Consider the following 20,532-nt stretch of genomic DNA (forward strand, 5'->3'; position numbering starts at 1 on the left):
GGCGTGACGTGTCTCCAACCTTCATGAAAATCATAACAATTACAAAACAAACTATCGCATGTGCATATAAATTGCCTCGGTCTTTGATCTACTGGCATGCCCCAATGTTATAGCTATTTTGATGTACTCAAAGCATTAATCATGTCTGTTCAACACCACAGGAGAAAACTCTGTGAAATTGTGGTTGTATACAATCTGACACGAGTCGCGAGGAATCACGTATACTCCGTTGACTGGGGTCCCCCAGCAGGGATCTGTTCTTGGCCTCTTTTTGCTGAACGTTCCGCTATTTCACCCACTTTTTGACCAATTATTACATGCCCAGAATAGGTATATTATGGTTAAGGTGTGGCCATGAAATTCTTATGTCACTGCCACTGTCATCGTCATGGCAGTCAATACTGGGACCGAGGGGTGTACGTAGGGAGCGGCTCCCAGCGTTTTATGGCCCTCGCAAGGTGTAAAGTCCTCAACACCGAACCATAAACCTCATTTACAAGATACAACGGCAGGGAAGAGACACACACTTCTAATACTAAAGGCTAGCGTGTGTGCCTGTATAGACGAGCAGTTTGGGATTTGTTGTGGACAGATATTTGAGCTGTTGTTGACCCTTGGATTTGTTTGGGAGCCATCATGTCTACGGCCGTGGAAGCCACCGGGTTCTTCCTGGTAATCGCCAGCTGGCTGGTGACCGGCGCCTCGCTGGCCAACGACTACTGGAAGGTATCGACGGTGTCAGGCAGCGTCATCATCTCCCTAAGACAGTTTGAGAACCTCTGGCACTCCTGTGCCGAGAACAGCGGCGGTATCGCCGAGTGTCGGGACTTTGAGTCCATGCTTGCACTCCCAGGTGAGAAATACCGATTATACCTCAAAGCTGAGCTCCTTGGTTTAATTCCTGTTACGCTGATGTGTCTTTGAGCAAGGCACTGATGATATGATGCTACTATATGACCACTGGCTGCAGTTTCAACAGTGGCACTTGTTGAACTTGGTAATTGGCGACACATTTCCCAGTGATTGTCCTATAGGTCTAAGGCTTAATAATAACAATAATATGAATAATACCACGATCAGGACTTGTTTGAGGACCTGAGCTGAAAGGGTAGACTACTACTGTGTGTCATGGGTTTTCAATCAGATAAAGACACAGGTTTTATGACCAGTGTTTTCCCGCCTATGTATTCTCTAACTTATATGGTACCAAAGATACAGCATGAATGTACAACTTTATATATCTAAAGTTATTATTAATGATGTCTCATGTTTTAATATTTTTAGTTTAACTTGAGCATTGTACACGATGTGTGATGTTGCTTAATTGTCCTTAACCCATTCTGAACGGGCACCCATTTTGGTGTTAGCATCATGTTATGCTTTAGCTATTGAAAAATAGCAGATCTACAAGCTCATATCGCGCCACCGAGTGGCGCGATACGAGCTTGTAGGTCTGCTATTTTTGAAAAAATCGAAGAACGACTGACATTTTTTTAATCTGATCTCAGGTCAGAATGGGTTAATCAGACCAGTGTGTGTCCAGTGGATACCTCGTATGAATCTGATCTCAGGTCAGAATGGGTTAAATCCTTCATGGGCGCCATTTTGATGAATCCTCCTCTGACAACAAAATGGGGGAAAAGCTGAGCCATTTATAGAAGCCGTCCATTACTATAGTTTGGCTAAAACAGGTCGATGACTCTTAAAGTGTCTTAAATATTAACATTTTAAAATGTATTCAAAATTATAAGAAGAAACTTTCAGGATGTGTTATAAAGTGAAACATAATAAAATGCAATGATTGAGTTTGACTTACAAATGTCCTTGATAACAGTCTTTTAGTATAATACATTGTTCCATAAACTGTTTTGCTGTAAAGCACTGTATAGTGTAATCCAAATATACATTTATTATTATAATAACAATGTTATATGACAAGGCCTTTAACCCATTCTGAACGGGCACCCATTTTGGTGTTAGCATCATGTTATGCTTTAGCTATTGAAAAATAGCAGATCTACAAGCTCATAGCGCGCCACCGAGTGGCGCGCACGCACGCACGCACGCACGCACGCACGCACGCACGCACGCACGCACGCACACACCACACCACACCACACCACACACACACACACACACACACACACACACACACACACACACACACACACACACACACACACACACACACACACACACACACACACACACACACGCACACACACACACACACAGTAAAAGGTGATAATTTTGTGTTGGTGTGTGTAGGTCATGTGCAGGCGTGCAGGGCCCTGATGATCATCTCTCTACTGATGGGGTTGGCCTGTATGATCGTGTCCCTGCTGGGACTGAAGTGCATCAAGATCGGCTCCGCCACAGACCAGTCCAAGGCCAAGATCGCTGTGTCCGGCGGCACCCTGGCCATTCTCTCTGGTGAGTTCGGACTGTTTACTAGGGTTTAACCCATTCTGACCTGAGATCAGATTCATACGAGTTTTCCGCTGGACACACACTGGTCTGATTAACCCATTCTGACCTGAGATCAGATTCTAAAAATGTCAGTCGTACTTCGATTTTTCAAAAAATAGCAGACCTACAAGCTCGTATCGCGCCACTCGGTGGCGCGATATGAGCTTGTAGATCTGCTATTTTTAAATAGCTAAAGCATAACATGATGCTGACACCAAAATGGGTGCCCGTTCAGAATGGGTTAACTGAGTTTGGATGACTGACTGACAGATTACGAGTCATTGGCGCAAATGTGGGAGCATTTGTAAAATTAGCTATACCTTTACAACATGTTTTGTTCAGATTTTACTTGATCATACTAGAAATGTTCACAGACAAATGTTTTTTTGAGAATATTCACTGATAGGTCACCCGTTGGAAACCCAGCACAGACAATATGGTCCAGGATATTACATGAGAAACACACTCCCTTCTTATACTGCCTTGCTCAAAAGCACCAACTGCTGAGGTCTCCTATAGCAATGTACTTGATCCATATAATGTCTCCAAGGGGCTTGTAATAAAACCGAACAAACCAACGGAAAATGTATGAATGAATAGGAATATCTCTGTGACAATGACATCATGATGACGCAATAATATCTATCTTTTAAACACTTTAAACGTATATGTCTCCTGCAGGTCTGTGTACGATGATAGCAGTGTCCTGGTACGCCAGCCAAGTGGTGGCGGCTTTCAACGACCCTTTCTTTGCTGGTGTGAAGTAAGTCAAGAACACTGAGAAACAATAGTTTTATGGCATGTGTTATAGGATGGAGGGCTTTTAGTTTGCTGTTTGAAACAATAAATACAGGAAGTGGACTTTTTTATTATTTTATTATTACTGTCATATTTTCCGTCTGCAGGTTTGAACTGGGCACCGGTTTGTACATAGGATGGGGCGGGGCTTGTATGGCCATTCTGGGTGGAAGTATGCTGTGCTGTGCCTGCAAGAGAGTGTCCAGTGGACAGAAGAAAGGGTACGTGACTATATCTGACCACCTGCATCACAAGGCAGCACGTTTTAGTTCAAATGATGTATGTAAACACAGTTCTGATAATATTATGCCGTTCCAAGGTGAAGGTTTTAGGAATACAAACAGTTTCCTATAGTTCTAGTAGCCATGCAGGGTCATTGTAGTAGTTGTAAAAGTTACCTCAGCTCAGCTGCAGTACATATTAGCCTGGTTAATAAACCAGACTAATATCGCACGGACCACGGGATATTAGTCTGGGGGGAGGCTCAGCTTGGATTTCATTTCCAGGGAAACAGTTTCTCTTTGACGCAATTGGTCAGAGCATACTGTCAGTCAAAGGTCTCAAGCATTGAAAGTCACTGTACCAAAGCCCGCCCATATTGCATACCGTGTTCCCCGATTGGCCGCCCACATTCTCTGGTGTAGGAAATGGGCGTACGATTGAGCTTCTCCAGACCGAAATCCGCCGGCAACGGCTGATTCAGTCTGGTTTATTAACCAGGCCAAGTACATATACCAGTAGTATTAGTCACAGTATTTCCGCTGACCTATGCCACCTCTTTCTCCAGGGGTTACTATGGTGGCAACGGCAACCAGTCCCAGACACATAAAATCTACACGGCAACATCCAGGTCAGAGCCTGAAACTACCAAGAGCCAGGCCTACGTCTGATGTCACTTCCTGTTCCCCACTTCCTCCTTCCTGCCAGGGACAACACTGTCCGCCTATAGCCAGACAACTATTCCACGATCTCCGAATGCTATATATCCCATTCTGACCTGAGATCAGATTCATACGAGGTTTTCCGCCGGACACACACTGGTCTGATGAACCCATTCTGACCTGAGATCAGATTCTAAAAATGTCAGTCGCTCTTCGATTTTTCAAAAATAGCAGACCTACAAGCTCGTATCGCGCCACTTCATCAGACCAGTGTGTGTCCGGCGGAAACCTCGTATGAATCTGATCTCAGGTCAGAATGGGTTAAAGAGTCTGAAAATACACATCCCGAAAGCTGAGAAAGGCAGCTGTCATCTGATCGTCGATTCCGTTCATGAAAATGTATTTTGGAAAATATCTTTATATTTTATTTTTGAATTTCCATTTCTGATAAGCAGCATATAATATAGGCTTCGGCCATTTGTCATTTATATTGGGACAAAATTGCGCGGCTGTAAAGACAAAACGGAAGCGCTTTATCCCCGGATCATTTTCAGAGCTTCTGTTGCTCCAGACGGAATTAAGCTTTTGAAAATTGTGGGAGCCAACAGTCTGAGACTATATATTCCCTTCCTCTGCATTGTTATTTTTTAGAAAGTATTGTTCATTTCTTTTAGGTTTTCATTTTTAATGTTGAATCAAAATAATTAAATTAAATATATAAAATTATATTTGTAATTGCAATAAGTGGAAGTGTATAAGCCAGATTAGATGCAGTACAGTATGCACACTTTATTGTTTTCTAAATAAAATTGTTTTCATATGAGGGCACATGTATTGTTGTTCAACACATGCATTGCATTGCAATAATACATCGAATGTATTCATATAATAATATGTTTACACACAATTCAACACATAATTTGAAAGTATAGGCATATAGTATCTTCCTCCATAATATTGAATTAGTATATGACAATGGCACATATGTGTCATATAGCTGATTATGACTGTAGAAAGTATGTATTAGCATTAGGGCCGGGACTAATTGCGATTAATTTAGATTAATTAACTACAGAAAACCTTTTTTTTCACCGCGGAACGTTTCTCACTGGGCGCTTTTCTATAGTACTGAAAACTGGAAATAATTTGCCTAGAACTGGAGGTCTGACAAAAAACAGTAACAATATGAAGTAAGTACAGCTTTGTGATGTCACTGAGATGTACTTGTTACTGTTACTAAAATTTTTTCAGACCTCCAGTTCTAGGCAACACAGAATGGGGTGACTTTTTATTATTATTTCCACAACAGGTATATTAATGACAGTAAAATGTTGAAAATGAGTGGTATCCTGTAGTCACTATTCATTGATTCACTGGGATACCAAAAAACATTAAAAAAAAGGTTTCTCGCTGTTGAATATTGAATATTGATATGCGAATAAAATGCGATTAATCTAGATTAATTAATCGCAAAGCCTCTGATTAATTAGATTAATTTTTTTAATCGAGTCCCAGCTCTAATTAGCATACATTTACATCAGTATTGTCTGTGAACATTTTCAACATTATGTATAGCATAAAAGCGTGTAGAATACCTCCGTAAGGGTGGGTGAGACTGGGTAGAAGGTCGTCTTCATGCACTCGGCTGGCTGAGTGGTAAAGTATCTGCTCACCACAACAGAGTTTAGGGGAGCCTGATTTGTAAATGTGTTCTCCCTATTAGCAAGAGAGTTAAGCAGAGAGTTAGCAAGAGAGTTATTTATCTATTCTCATAGACTCTATAATAGTGTGGCACCAGTGCCGCCAGGCGGACACGAGAGGGTGATGCTTGCGGAACTCGACTTCGTCTCGTTCCTGACCGCATCCCTGTCGTGGCAATAATCACGTTAAACCACACCCTCGAGTGTAATATTGCAATTCTACAACAGTTACCCTTAAAACTAAGAAAATCGCTGAAAGAATATATTTTTTAATGACAGACCACAAATGTCCCAAGAAGTTTGCCCACCGAGTTTGCGAGCACTCTGGGAGAACAGAGCAGCTGAATTCTTTGTTTTGATTAGGTGGTGAATGACCTGCATGGGCATGAATGTTAGACAGGGAGGCAGAAAACAGCAAACAAGTGTATGCCTGAATGGCAGTACACGTAACATTCCTCCATCCATCTTCAACCACTTATCCGGAGTCAGGTCGTGGGGGCAACAGTTCCAGCACAGAGAGCTCCAGACTTCCCTCTCCAGAGCAACATTTAGTAACTTCATCATGGGGTATCTGCCTAATAAAATAAAAATATTCAAAAACGAGGACCTCCCTAGGGAGACACTTAACCACCTAAGCTTGCTGTTTTCCAAGCAAAGAAGCAGCGGGTCTATTCCAGGTGACTGAACTTCTCATGCTATCTCTAAGGCAGCAAACCCGTCTGAGAAAACTAATTTCAGCCGCGACCTTATTCTTTCAGTCATGACCCACACATCATGACCATAGTAGTCTTACATAGCCCGACAACTATTCGACAATCTCGGAATGCTAGAGAGAGAGAGAGAGAGAGAGAGAGAGAGAGAGAGAGATTTTATAGGATGCCTCGCAATGCGACACAATGAGTATGCTTCTTTTACTCAAGCACATTTTGAATTCCTTTTACTTGCATGCAACAGAGTATTTCTATATTGCAGCAGTAGTCTAACATGTGTTTCTCAAATGTGAAACATTTGAGAATATGTTTTCCACCACGGATAGGCATGCACGTAGCATGTTGTGAAGACTTTTGAGTTGAGCAGATGCCAGTTCCCTGTCTGAGTGTAATCCAAATCTATCACCATGGATACCTCAGCCTCCGTCTGCTGACTGTGGAGAACGAGGGATTTAAGTCTGCCCACTAATCACGTCACATGCACAGGACCAGTGGACCGCTGTTCAACAAGTCTGCCCACTAATCACTTCACATGCACAGGACAATTCGTCGACTGAAACTATGACGAAAAATGTTCGCCAACTGCCTTCTTTCACTGATGAAAACTAAATAAAGAATAAAAGTATATGACTAAATATTAAATAAATTAAAACCAGACTACAATGTTAGGGAGGGAAGAGTGGAGAAGACATCCAGTAGAACTATAAGACAGTTGGACTCTGAAAATAGCAGATCTGTACAACACATCGTCTGACGTCTGTAGAGTCAGTGAGCTTTGTAGAGCTGCTATTTTCATCATGTAACCATGTGTAAAATGAGCCATTACGATGCCATATCAAGGCCTGTCAAAATACTTTTTTGTCAACAAAGTCAACTGTAGATTTAGTTGACTAAAACTAGACTAAAACTAAAACATTTCACAAGACTAAAACTGAAGTGCTCAATCACAGTAGGCCTACCAGTGTTGATTTATTTTAACAGCAAATGTCAATTTAGTTTATTCTATTAAGTTTGAGTCATATTTTAGTAGTCTGAAATGTTTTAGTTTTAGTCCCGTTTTAGTCACTAATAAAATATCAGAAGGTTAATTTCAACTATCTACAATCAACTAACATTTATTATGGCGTGCCATGATGGTGTCATAATACCAATATCAAGTTACACTTGACTGCATGCTTAAATAGCCAATCTACAAGCTTGACTATTTTCGGAGCACGACGTATGTGGACAACCAATCATAACATGCCTTGTCTTCGTCCCTCCCTAACATAACACATTTATACTTGAGTTAAAGTAGGCTATACTTGCGTACTTGCTTTAAAAAATACTTACGTATGAAGTGCTTGTGTGACCGACTAGTCACTACCCAGGGCAAGGAAGGACACAACACAGGGCAGCTTTCTTAAGTAGACTGGTTTGATCAGTTCAGGGAATAATTCACAATAATATTACTTTACACAGGAGAGCAGATGGCTCTCCAGTCTCCACTGTCCGAAGACAGAAGCTCTCTCCTATGGCAAGCCGTTTTAACATTTAATCAAACCACCCTCCTATCTGTAATATATGTTTTAGATGTCCAAAACCATGTTTCTCCTAGTCAGAACTGCATTCTTGCTAACTAGAAATTGTAATTCAGGATATTTTGAATTCAGTTCCTAGGAGAAACTAAGTTCTTCCTAGGAGAAATTAAGTTCTTCCTAGGAGAAATTAAGTTATTCCTATAGGATAAATTAAGTTCTTCCTAGGAGAAATTAAGTTCTTCCTATCAACAACTCACATTACTCCTAGGAGAAATTAAGTTCCTAGGAATTACATCACTTTTTCCATTCATGTGTATTGGGCTTTTAGTTTCAGAAAGTCATGGTGATATCACTATATTTGAATTAGGGCTTAAGTGGTTAATTCGCAATGTACTTATACTTGTCCCTTCCTAGCCCATTCTGACCTGAGATCAGATTCATACGAGGTTTCCGCCGGACACACACTGGTCTGATGAACCCATTCTGACCTGAGATCAGATTCTAAAAATGTCAGTCGCTCTTCGATTTTTCAAAAATAGCAGACCTACAAGCTCGTATCGCGCCACTCGGTGGCGCGATATGAGCTTGTAGATCTGCTATTTTTCAATAGCTAAAGCATAACATGATGCTGACACCAAAATGGGTGCCCGGTCAGAATGGGCTAGACACCACAGCCACGCCTCTTGTGCGTGTGGTCTCTCTCTCTCTCTCTCTCTCTCTCTCTCTCTCTCTCTCCCCATGTTAAATCCTATGCTGTGCTGAGCTAGGGGGAACCAGTCCCAATCCTCTCAGCAAGAACAAGAAGTCCACAACAATAAGGAGCCAACTCCTGCTGTCTGTCTGTTTATCTCTCTGGATGCCATTTTGGTTGAGAAGGGGAGAGGCCGGCGTCGAAAGTTTACACCGGGCTCACCTGATTGGCTAACAGTGCTAACGGACCGTAGGTATACATAAAGAGGTATCCATCCTGACCACCCCTCTGCTTCCATTCTGTATACACCAACTACTACAACAGGTCAGTGAGTGTCTACAGGTGCGTGTGTGCATGCGTGTATGCGCGCGCGCGTGTGTGTGTGTGTGCGTGTGTGTGTGTGTGTGTGTGTGTCTGACTCTGTGGTATAAGATACTGTAGATGTATCAAGTAGAAAGTGGTAGTGTTACAGTATGTATTGGTAGCGACAGTTTTGTTAGCGCTTCGATTGATTGAATATACTTTATAAGACAGGAATGTAAACTGCACATGTATACGTACAGTAAAACATTTGGGCTAAATGGATAGTACTGCATGGGGACTTGTTTCCATTGTGGTCCTATGAATGCAATTCACCAATAGAGCACTACAGTATACAGAGGAGGGGATAAAAGGAATAACGGCGCAGCTGTTCATTTCAATGGGATTTAACGTCCATCTCCACTCCAGGTGGACGTGCTTATTCAGATTTAACCCATTCTGACCGGGCACCCATTTTGGTGTCGGCATCATGTTATGCTTTAGCTATTTAAAAATAGCAGATCTACAAGCTCATATCGCGCCACCGAGTGGCGCGATACGAGCTTGTAGGTCTGCTATTTTTGAAAAATCGAAGAGCGACTGACATTTTTAGAATCTGATCTCAGGTCAGAATGGGTTCATCAGACCAGTGTGTGTCCGGCGGAAACCTCGTATGAATCTGATCTCAGGTCAGAATGGGTTTGTCCATCTCCACTCCAGGTGGAGGTGCTTGTCCAGGCCAGTGATTCACATCCTTGAATGCACTGCATTGTGGGTCGCAGACACATTTCTTATGGGTCCCATTATTTTTTGTTATTTTCTTTTTCATAATTATTATTTCAAAATATTTTCAAATTGTATTCCCAAAAAAAGTTAAAAATTTGTCATGAATTAACAACAAATTCATTGAAGAAATAAAATAAATTCTATTAAACAATTCCATAAATTAGAAAATAAATGTTTAGGAAATAGTGAAAATAGCCAATCTGCAAGCTGACTACGTGGCCCAAAACGACGCATTGTTAGCTTGTAGATCGGCTATTTTCAATAGTTTGGGCCCTATAGTTTGGGCAAACATTTAATTTCTCTTTTGGGTCTTGAGCTGAATGGTTTGGAAAATACTGCTTTTGTGCTTTAATGGATGATGTCAGGGCATAGTACAGCAGATAATAGGAACGATCTTTCACTCGGTGATACAAGCGTGAAATTTGGCATGAACATGCCTCTGGGTCACCTCTTTAACTTTTTTAACCGAGCCAACGCAAATTCCAAAATGGCGGTCATTTTTCAAGATGGCCGCCAAATAAGAAAAACCTTTTGTGGCGGTTCTGGACAACCGTGGGTGCGGCCGACTCGAGACCGGGCACTGCACTCCCTGTGGGTGTGTGGAACGTGTGTGTCGAATTTGAAGTCGGTGGGGCGAACGGTTCTCGGGTTACATGGATTACAGATGTACACACGCACACAAAAATCGTGAAATATAGAAGATCATTGGAACGGTTGTTCGCTTGGTGCTACAAGCGTGAAATTTGGCATGAACATGCCTCTGGGTCACCTCTTTAACTTTTTTAACCGAGCCATCCAAGAATCCAATATGGCGGTGCTATTTCAAGATGGCCGCCACATCTAAATGTTAGCCTATGTCTACATTTCTTACAAATTTTAGGAAAAAATTCACCATTATAGATGGATAGATAGATAGTTTTTTTTATTTTTTTGTAATTTTTTTTATATATTTTTTAAATTCTTTATATTATTTTTTTATTTTTTTGTTATTTTTGTTATTTTTCATACTGAAGTGGCTAGAGCCATATTGTGAGAGAATCTTTCACAAGGTTATACAAGCGTGAAATTTGGCATGAACATGCCTCTGGGTCACCTCTTTAACTTTTTTAACCGAGCCAGCGAAAAATCCAATATGGTGGTCATTTTTCAAGATGGCCGCCAAATAAAAAAGGCCTTTTGTGGCGGTTCTGGACAACCGTGGGTGCGGCCGACTCGAGACCGGGCACTGCACTCCCTGTGGGTGGGTGGAACGTGTGTGTCGAATTTGAAGTCGGTGGGGTGAACGGTTCTCGGGTTACGTGTATTACAGATGTACACACGCACACAAAAATCGTGAAATATAGAAGATCATTGGAACGGTTGTTCGCTTGGTGATACAAGCGTGAAATTTGGCATGAACATGCCTCTGGGTCACCTCTTTAACTTTTTTAACCGAGCCAGCGAAAAATCCAATATCCAATTTTTCAAGATGGCCGCCAAATAAAAAAGGCCTTTTGTGGCGGTTCTGGACAACCGTGGGTGCGGCCGACTCGAGACCGGGCACTGCACTCCCTGTGGGTGTGTGTAACGTGTAGAGCCCGACTGATCTGTCGGTCGCACCGATGTATCGGTCATTTTCGGGTAATTTTGCGACATCGGACATCGGTGTTTATTTAATCCGATGTCCCGATGTTTATACAGGAGGGGGAAAATTATTTTATGTTTACTACAGTCCATCCTGCAAATATCACTCTCTCGGTCCTGCACCGCTGTACTAGAGAAGTATATCACCTTTTCGGTCCTGCACCGCTTAGTGGAAAAGTCTATCACTCTGTCGGGTGTGCAGCGCAACTACCCCCCCCCCCCCCCACACACACACACACACACACACGCACACACACGACACACCTCTACAGTACTACAGAGAGACGGAGAGAGAGGGGGGAGAGAGGGTGGGGGGGAGAGAGCGAGAGAGAACGCACGCGAACTCCTTACTCCTCGATTGTTTTACCTTTGTCTCAAATTGCCCAGCAAAACTATAATCCTTGTGTGAGTGTCCTTGTTCCAAATTGATTGGAAGTCATGTGCATATTGGTTGCCAGCAGGCACGTGGCAGCAGCAGCTAAGACGGTGAGCCTGTACATTTCACATAAAACTTGACCGCATAGGGCATAGGCAATCAAGACCATTAATTAATGACAGCTGTGAGGCTGTGAGCCTGTGTGTAACTGTTGTGTGTGGGGCTGGCTAATCCTTCCTTAGTGAGGGACTACAGGGAGCAGGGACAACTATTATATTTTAAATCATATATATATATACAGTATAAGGATGAGTGGAGGAAAAAAACATCCCGCAGTGCTTGCCCGTTCCATTGATAAAAACATTGGACGTTCGCCTGACGCCCAGTGTTCAAAGAACGATCGTTCACGAAAACCCACCAATAAGCCCTTCAGACTTGGATGGTCAGAGCGGCGCGATTACATACAAAGGCAATGCAAAGACGAGAATTGCGCAAACGGGCGCAGCGCGACCTGCCGCGGTACAAACTGGACGAACCGAGGCGAATATATATTCAGGTCTGAACGCAGTTTATCCGACACAAATTAACTAATCTTTCTCAGCTGTACAATTTCACTGGAGCGCAGCGCGCATATCTGACTAACTGCATGATGATCACTTATTGTTTGATTAAACATATAATGTGCCACGAAAAATAGCTTCCAAAGCTTGTTATGTTTGCATCGAGGAGGTAGCCTGTGTCCATACATGATTATCGGCCAACAAAATACATTCATCTCCCTCCCAGTGAGTGAAGAGCGCTGATGCCTGATTTATTCTTCGTTGTACAAAGTGTGTCCTGAAAATAGCTGATCTACAAGCTCACAACGCGTCGCGTCCGCGACACGTTGTGATCTTGTAGATCAGCTATTTTCAGCATGCGGAGATATGCAGGCTCTGAGAGCATTCAGAAACTTTTACCTTCACGATAAAAGTATGCAGCTTTCACAAGTTGGCCCATGAAGACAAGGAAAAGGATTAAGAATTCGTTGGCATTTCACATTGCAAAAGATTTTTTCAAAAATGTAAAAATATTATAATAAGGAATTCATTTGGATAATGGTAATGGTATATTGTACAAATTGTCACTTTATTAATCCCAAAGGTTTGGACTGCATTTAATTTTCAACACAAAACCTTAAACTGACTATGTGTGTGGAATATTTGCTTTATTGACTGAGTGACTTTGTGTTGGGTTCAAATCATCTACAGTGTTTTGAAGTATAACCAGGTAGGTTGCTGTTTTTTTACACAGTGACCTTTGTAGGGGTTTTTATGATTCAAACCTATAATGGTGGAAACCACTACATAAATAAAAGGCATGATAAGAACTAGCCCTGTAAACATGACTCTCGTATTCATACGAGAGTCATGACGCAACTTCACCCTGGTTTTTGCAGACGCTACATTTACAAATAATTAAAATATATAAACATTCGCATTTCAAATATAAAGTACTCACAAAGTGTCCCACGGGTGTTAGTTAGTAGCAGCGCCAGCGATTAGAATTTCTGCATCCCGCGTTGTTTAATAAAAAGCATTTTTATCCGAGGTGTTATTTTGCCATTGGCTTTCAACTACGCGCCCCTATCGGTCGGGAGGAGGGTGGCACTCGGTGTGTTCGATACACTGACCGCCCTGCCAATACAGACTAATAGGCGAGTGCGCTCCCGGTGTGCAACTGTGGATTTCCCAAACGAACCCCGTTTGAAAAAAGTAGCCGGAGAGCTCGGACAAAAATGCTTTTTATTAAAGAACGCGGGACGCAGCAATTCTAATCGCTCGCGCTGCTACTAACTAACACCCGTGGGACACTTTGTGAGTACTTTATATTTGAAATCTGAATGTTTATATATACGGAAATCTTGTAAATGCAGCGACTGCAAAAAACAGGGCAAAGTTACTGCATGACTGTCATGATAATTATCATGGCAGTCATGTTCCAGGGCTAGATAAGAACATGTATTAAATTAATACCATGCTATACATATACAAAGAAAACAATGGTGCTACCTAATTTGTGGTGGCGCTACCAAATGAAAAGGTAGGTGGCACCAGTGCTACCTGTGAAAAAGTTAGTCTGGAGCCCTGATCCTACAACTAAAAAAATTACACCTGTGTGAAGTGAGGGGTGCTAATATATTAAAGTCTAACTCATGTTGATTAGGTGATGTAATGGTGATTAAGGTGTCTATTGCTCAGACACTGACATTTTCTGTAGGACGGACATCTACACTAATGGCTGGATAATAGGAGGGCATATATAGGGGTGCATTTAATTTAGAAAAAAAGCCTTATGTGCCAAAACATTTTATTTAAATGTATTCAATGTATTCTATTGTTAATTGAATTAGAAAAACGTATTTTGAAGTTTAGACGTTTTTAAAATGTATTTTTTATTATTGATTACGAAACATCGGTCCAAAACATCGGCATCGTATCGGCATCGGTGGTGTAGGTCTCTCCAAAATCGGCATCGGCATCGGACCCAAAAATATGGCATCGGTCAGGCTCTAGTAACGTGTGTGTCGAATTTGAAGTCGGTGGGGCGAACGGTTCTCGGGTTACGTGGATTACAGATGTACACACGCACACAAAATTTGTGCAATATAGCTGATCATTGGAACGGTTGTTCGCTTGGTGATACAAGCGTGACATTTGCCATGAACCTTCCTTTGGGTCACCTCTTTAACTTTTTTAACCGAGCCATCCAAGAATACAATATGGTGGTGCTATTTCAAGATGTCCGCCACATCTAAATGTTAGCCTATGTCTACATTTCTTACACATTTTAGGAAAAATTTCACCATTATAGATAGATAGATAGATAGATAGATTTTTTTATTATATATTTTTATTCTTTATATTATTTTCTTATTTTTTAGTTATTTTTTTTAGTTTTCATACTAAAGTGGCTAGACTTTGTGTAATGTATTATTCACATTCACAGCTGCACAATGCTGTACAAGAAGAAAGAGATGAACGGAAACATTTGCACCTGCCAGTACAGCTTTGTTTGCAGGAGCATTTTGTTAATTCCTGGCAGCTGGCAGCAATTGGTCAAATTTCACGCTTGTATCACCTTGTGAAAGATTCTCTCACAATTATGGCTCTAGCCACTTCAGTATGAAAACTAAAAAAAATAACTAAAAAATAAGAAAAGAATATAAAGAATAAAAATATATATTAAAAAAATAAATAAAAAATAATAAATCTATCTATCTATCTATAATGGTGAAATTTTTCCTAAAATTTGTAAGAAATGTAGACATAGGCTAACATTTAGATGTGGCGGCCATCTTGAAATAGCACCGCCATATTGTATTCTTGGATGGCTCGGTTAAAAAAGTTAAAGAGGTGACCCAAAGGAAGGTTCATGGCAAATGTCACGCTTGTATCACCAAGCGAACAACCGTTCCAATGATCAGCTATATTGCACAAACTTTGTGTGCGTGTGTACATCTGTAATCCACGTAACCCGAGAATCGTTCGCCCCACCGACTTCAAATTCGACACACACGTTCCACACACCCACAGGGAGTGCAGTGCCCGGTCTCGAGTCGGCCGCACCCACGGTTGTCCAGAACCGCCACAAAAGGCCTTTTTTATTTGGCGGCCATCTTGAAAAGTGACCGCCATATTGGATTTTTCGCTGGCTCGGTTAAAAAAGTTAAAGAGGTGACCCAGAGGCATGTTCATGCCAAATTTCACGCTTGTATAACCTTGTGAAAGATTCTCTCACAATATGGCTCTAGCCACTTCAGTATGAAAAATAACAAAAATAACAAAATAATAAAAAAATAATATAAAGAATAAAAAAAATATATAAAAAAAATAAAAAATAAAATAAAAAAAACTATCTATCTATCCATCTATAATGGTGAATTTTTTCCTAAAATTTGTAAGAAATGTAGACATAGGCTAACATTTAGATGTGGCGGCCATCTTGAAATAGCACCGCCATATTGGATTCTTGGATGGCTCAGTTAAAAAAGTTAAAGAGGTGACCCAGAGGCATGTTCATGCCAAATTTCACGCTTGTATCACCAAGCGAACAACAATTCCAATGATCTTCTATATTTCACGATTTTTGTGTGCGTGTGTACATCTGTAATCCACGTAACCCGAGAACCGTTCGCCCCACCGACTTCAAATTCGACACACACGTTCCACACACCCACAGGGAGTGCAGTGCCCGGTCTCGAGTCGGCCGCACCCACGGTTGTCCAGAACCGCCACAAAAGTTTTCTTTTTTTTTGGCGGCCATCTTGAAAAATGACCGCCATTTTGGAATTTGCGTTGGCTCGTTTAAAAAAGTTAAAGAGGTGACCCAGAGGCATGTTCATGCCAAATTTCACGCTTGTATCACAGAGTGAAAGGTTCTCTCACAATATGGCTGTTAGCCGCTGTAATCTACAGCTCAGTAGATTATTTCAGCGTTTACGTGTATGTGAATGTGTTGTAGAACTTATGTTGGTACATTTAGCAGAGGTGCAGTTGCAGTTTAAATATCCCAAGAATCTAAATATTTTTTTAAAAAGTGTTTAAATTGTGTGTTCAGAAGGAAATAGTTAGAAAACAAGAAAACAAATCCTGGAGGCTGATTTTACCTTTCAGGCGAATAAATAAGTCAAAAATGTGTCCAAAAAAAATCTAGTTAATGCACTTTCGCTTTGTAGGGCACTGTTCAGTAACAGGGGGTCTGCCCGTTTCTTCAGCTTGTTGGTAAACATTAGTAAAACATCGATCGAAGATACTAGTTTTATTCAATCATGACTGATACGTCCATTTAAACTCTAGACGGGCCTGCCCCAAACGTATTAGTGCAGCCGCGCCCGGCAGCCGGAAAAAACATAGACCAGAAGTTCCCAACAGGCCCGAAAATGAAGGCCTGGCCCTACCTGGGCCCTCATCAAACCCTGTACACTCAAGACACTGCCCCCGCTGCCACCCTTAGATCTCTATACAGTATATGGAGCTGACATTCCATATGTTGATCTGACCATATCAAACCCTGTACAGTACAAGACTGTAAGAGCCTGCTCAGGGACTACAGATGAAAATTAGCTTCTGGCTAAGGGCCGATTCATACTCCTATTTTAGAGCCGAATAAAAGTCGGTTCGGCGCTGTAGAGCCTACAATGTGACGTCATTTGAGGTTCGGGTCGGCGGGTACCGTCCTAAAGTCGGCTCTTCGGTGCTACTGAAAATTTCTGACGAGCCGAAATCATTTCGGCACTACAGCGCCGAAACAGCGGTAAAATAGGAGTATGAATCGGCCCTAACTCTGGCCCATTTACATGGATGTGAAAACTGACGGGTTGATTAATGAGCATTGTCCCTGTCAAATAAATAAGACATGCTCCATATATGGAATATGGCCAGTACAGAATTCATTCAGGCTCTAATTACAGTATATTACAATTATAGGGGATTCACACTATGGTCCCGGGTGCGCACTCGGGACCACTTGGCAGATGTTGTGGTAGTGTGAATGATGCGTACCGTTCCCGGGAGCGGATCGCCCAACCGTCCCCGGGACCGCATGGGGGGCGGGTCTCTGGACCGTTGAAGTGTATTCAGATACGGATCGTTCCAATGTGAATGCATGCAGTCGACAAGCGAAGCGTAAACAAAAAAAAACACAGCCTCTTCACGATGCGTAACACCAGTGCATTTCTCAACGCCGCCCTTCTCCTGTTGAATCTGCTTATACGCGCAGCACCGCGCTGATCTTATTCTGCGGACTACACGTGGCTCTTGGGCTTTGCTTGGCACAGTTTCCAAAGTAGGCCTAAAACAAAATAATAATAATGCTAAAGTAGAATCCATAGCAAACTAATACACTGGAGCACAGAACTGACGGAACTGACTGACACAGTGAATAGCAGGCAGGCTGACAGTGAAGTAGTATAACGGCAAAAAGCCAAAGAGGCAATGCAATTCAGTGTGTCTGGATTTATTTGAGACAATGTCGCACAGTTGATGCCGGTCAGTGTCTGTGCGCGCCAGCCATCAAGCACACCGTCATCAGGAGGATTAAAGTGTGTTATGCAAGTGTACCCGGGTGCGCTGTTGAATCTCGGGCAATGTGAATCATGGCCATCGGGGACCAGGCAACCGTATTCGGAAACGGTTCCAATGAAACGGATTCAGTCCGTCTCAGTGTGAATCCCCTATTAGAGATGTCCCAATACTCGGTATCGTAAAAGTATCGGTATCTGCCCATATTTGTCATATCGGGTCATGTCGGTATCGGCAAATATGCCAGTCTAACCACCAATCCGACACAGGGGTAAGGGGTTGACACTATGGCAGGTAAATAAAATGTTGGGGCAACCTATAGTAGTGAGCTTGCAGATCAGCTATTTTCAATACAGATTTAACTTTAAAACCCACCCAATCAACATTGTATTGTATCTTGTTAAAGTGTTCTTGATTAATGTATTCATTCGTTTATGAACACCCAGAAAATAGCCAAAACGTCACTGCTCTGCAAAAGACGTAAAAGTATAGGTCAACTGTCAATTAACTACCGTTAGCTAAAATAGCCAATATATACCCTGGTGAGCTGCAGATCTGCTATTTGCAATAAACAAAGTAAACGTGGAAATTAAAGTGTAACAAATGGGCAATCAAATACATTACTGTAGCCTACATTGTCAACATTTGAGCACCCACCAGCAGATTTCTGCAGATGTTTCCTAAGCAATTACATCTATAATAGTTTCTTCAATAAGGTATCAGTTGTTGTAGCCTTGAAAGTGGGGCAGTTAGCTGTCAAAATCATCCTTCCATTCTGTGTGTGAGTGTGTTCATAATAGCCCCGATTTTGCAGAGATAAAGCTCTCTTCCTAATAGCTGTACGTATGTTGAGCGTAAGCCTCGTCTTTCCATTCGTTTTCCGTTCAATCTTTAGTCGGCAAATGAGTCATTTTACAAACGCAAAGCGTGTGAATTGTCATTCACACGGTTCAGCTCTGGTTCAGTTTGCCCCACGACACGGCGAGGGGGCGGAGATCAGAGATCTATGACGAGTCGTTGCTGCTGGAAACTATAGGCTCAGAAGTGTATTATGGCATCCCCAACACCTCCCTCTGCATCTGTCTTGCCGCCATATTAGGGAGACCAGCTGCGGGGTCATTCCTTTTCAGCCTCTGCCACCCTTGATGTTTCCTTGATAGGACTTGCCCAGGTATTTTTCACTGGGAAAGACCAAGCATCAGGGACAAATTAGCCATTGGGCCAGTGGGGCTGTGGCCCAGGGGCCCTTGGCTCTCAGGGGCCCTTCTGGGAAATTGGACCGCGCAGCACTAGGGTTGACGCCCTGAAAAGGGCTCCTGGGGCCCTTCATTGGCCATTGATTTAGTTAAATTTAGGTCAAAAACATGATAAAAACACGGAAAAACACAAAATGTTGCGCTATGGGGGCCCTGCAAAAATGACCGGCCCAGGGGCCCTCATGGGGGTTAATCCGTCCCTGCCAAGCATCAGATACAAGAACCTTTAGGGTTGTTTATTGAATAGACATGGAGTATGGTCGTTTATGGGCGCGTCGCATGCGAAGCATGGGACGCGCGGCATAAACAGCCACGGGCATGGAAGGACGTTAGGGGAGTCAGCATGGTCATCTAAGGTCATCGCCACACGCAAGCGTGCATCGTGCGGCTTAGATGGTCAAGAGCACGATACGTGGGCGATGGTGGGATTGAGGGGTTCGAGGGGTTGTGGACCCAGATACTTTGGCTTGGGGGTCCAGGCGTGCGCCGTGCGAAATGTGTAGAAACTTGTGTTTAAGTACCCAGGGTGATTGGTGAGGTAGGAGTGGTCGGCCTGGTTGGAGGTGGGTGATTGGTTGGCACGGGTGGCACAGGGTGGAGTTTATGGTGGCAGGAGGGTGCAGTGATTGGTTGTCTTTTGCTTGGTCAAACCTCCCGAACATCAGTTGTTCCAACTCCATTAATAGCCTCACGTTTGAACTTGCCACAAAGCCCCGGCATCCAACTTTTGCTGCATGACAGACCTTTGCTCCAGCCCCCTCAGGATTAAAAGGTTTGGTGACCACTGCTGTACAACATTCTCCAAAGGGACTGTGAGCTCTATACAAAGTACAACTTGTGCTGTGAGTCGGATGACAGGACTCATCAGGGTCATCTCCACTCTCACTAGTAATCCGAACCGCAGGCACCAGCTTTTCAGCTTGCCAGGCAGCAGCATGGATTTGTCAATGACCTGACCTCCAGACCTTTAATGAGTTTGTGTCTGAGTCTTTCAGCTTTGAGTCATACCATCTTCCAAGGAATTTGATCGGCTTTTCTTTTTTTCACGGTATAGGTTCTTGATCGAAGAAACTGTGTTCAATCAGTTTGCCTTGACTATAGAGGTGCTGACAGCATATTATGTGCCTTCTTCATACCCTGAAGAAGGCAGTTAGATGCTGAAACATTGTTTTGCATTACTCTGCGTCCAGAATAAAATATTCAAATTGTCTCTTGAAAACTATCAATATTATGTGTTGACACTGATGTATTACAATGTGTTGACTGTACAATGCAACACTGTTAACATGTGTATCTCTAACTCTCTGTGTCTATCTCCCTCCCCTCTTTTCTCATCCAGATATAACTGACACAAACCAAA

General features: G+C 42.4%; 2 protein-coding genes across 2 annotated transcripts in view; one reads left to right on the forward strand and one right to left on the reverse strand.

The window, feature by feature from the left end:
- Nucleotides 1-20,532, reverse strand: part of dusp28 (dual specificity phosphatase 28) — a 224,840-nt gene that overhangs the window by 106,971 nt on the left and 97,337 nt on the right. The window lies entirely within an intron of this gene.
- cldn15la (claudin 15-like a) lies at nt 637-20,521 on the forward strand (the record flags this gene model as incomplete). Its single annotated transcript, XM_083782843.1, has 6 exons — nt 637-853; nt 2,269-2,433; nt 3,151-3,232; nt 3,375-3,488; nt 4,055-4,117; nt 20,512-20,521. 6 exons carry the CDS (start codon nt 637-639, stop codon nt 20,519-20,521), a joined length of 651 nt encoding a protein of 216 aa, XP_083638969.1.

This window comes from Protomyctophum parallelum (assembly GCF_964188405.1).
Source record: "Protomyctophum parallelum genome assembly, chromosome: 14".
Taxonomy (NCBI): Eukaryota; Metazoa; Chordata; class Actinopteri; order Myctophiformes; family Myctophidae; genus Protomyctophum; species Protomyctophum parallelum.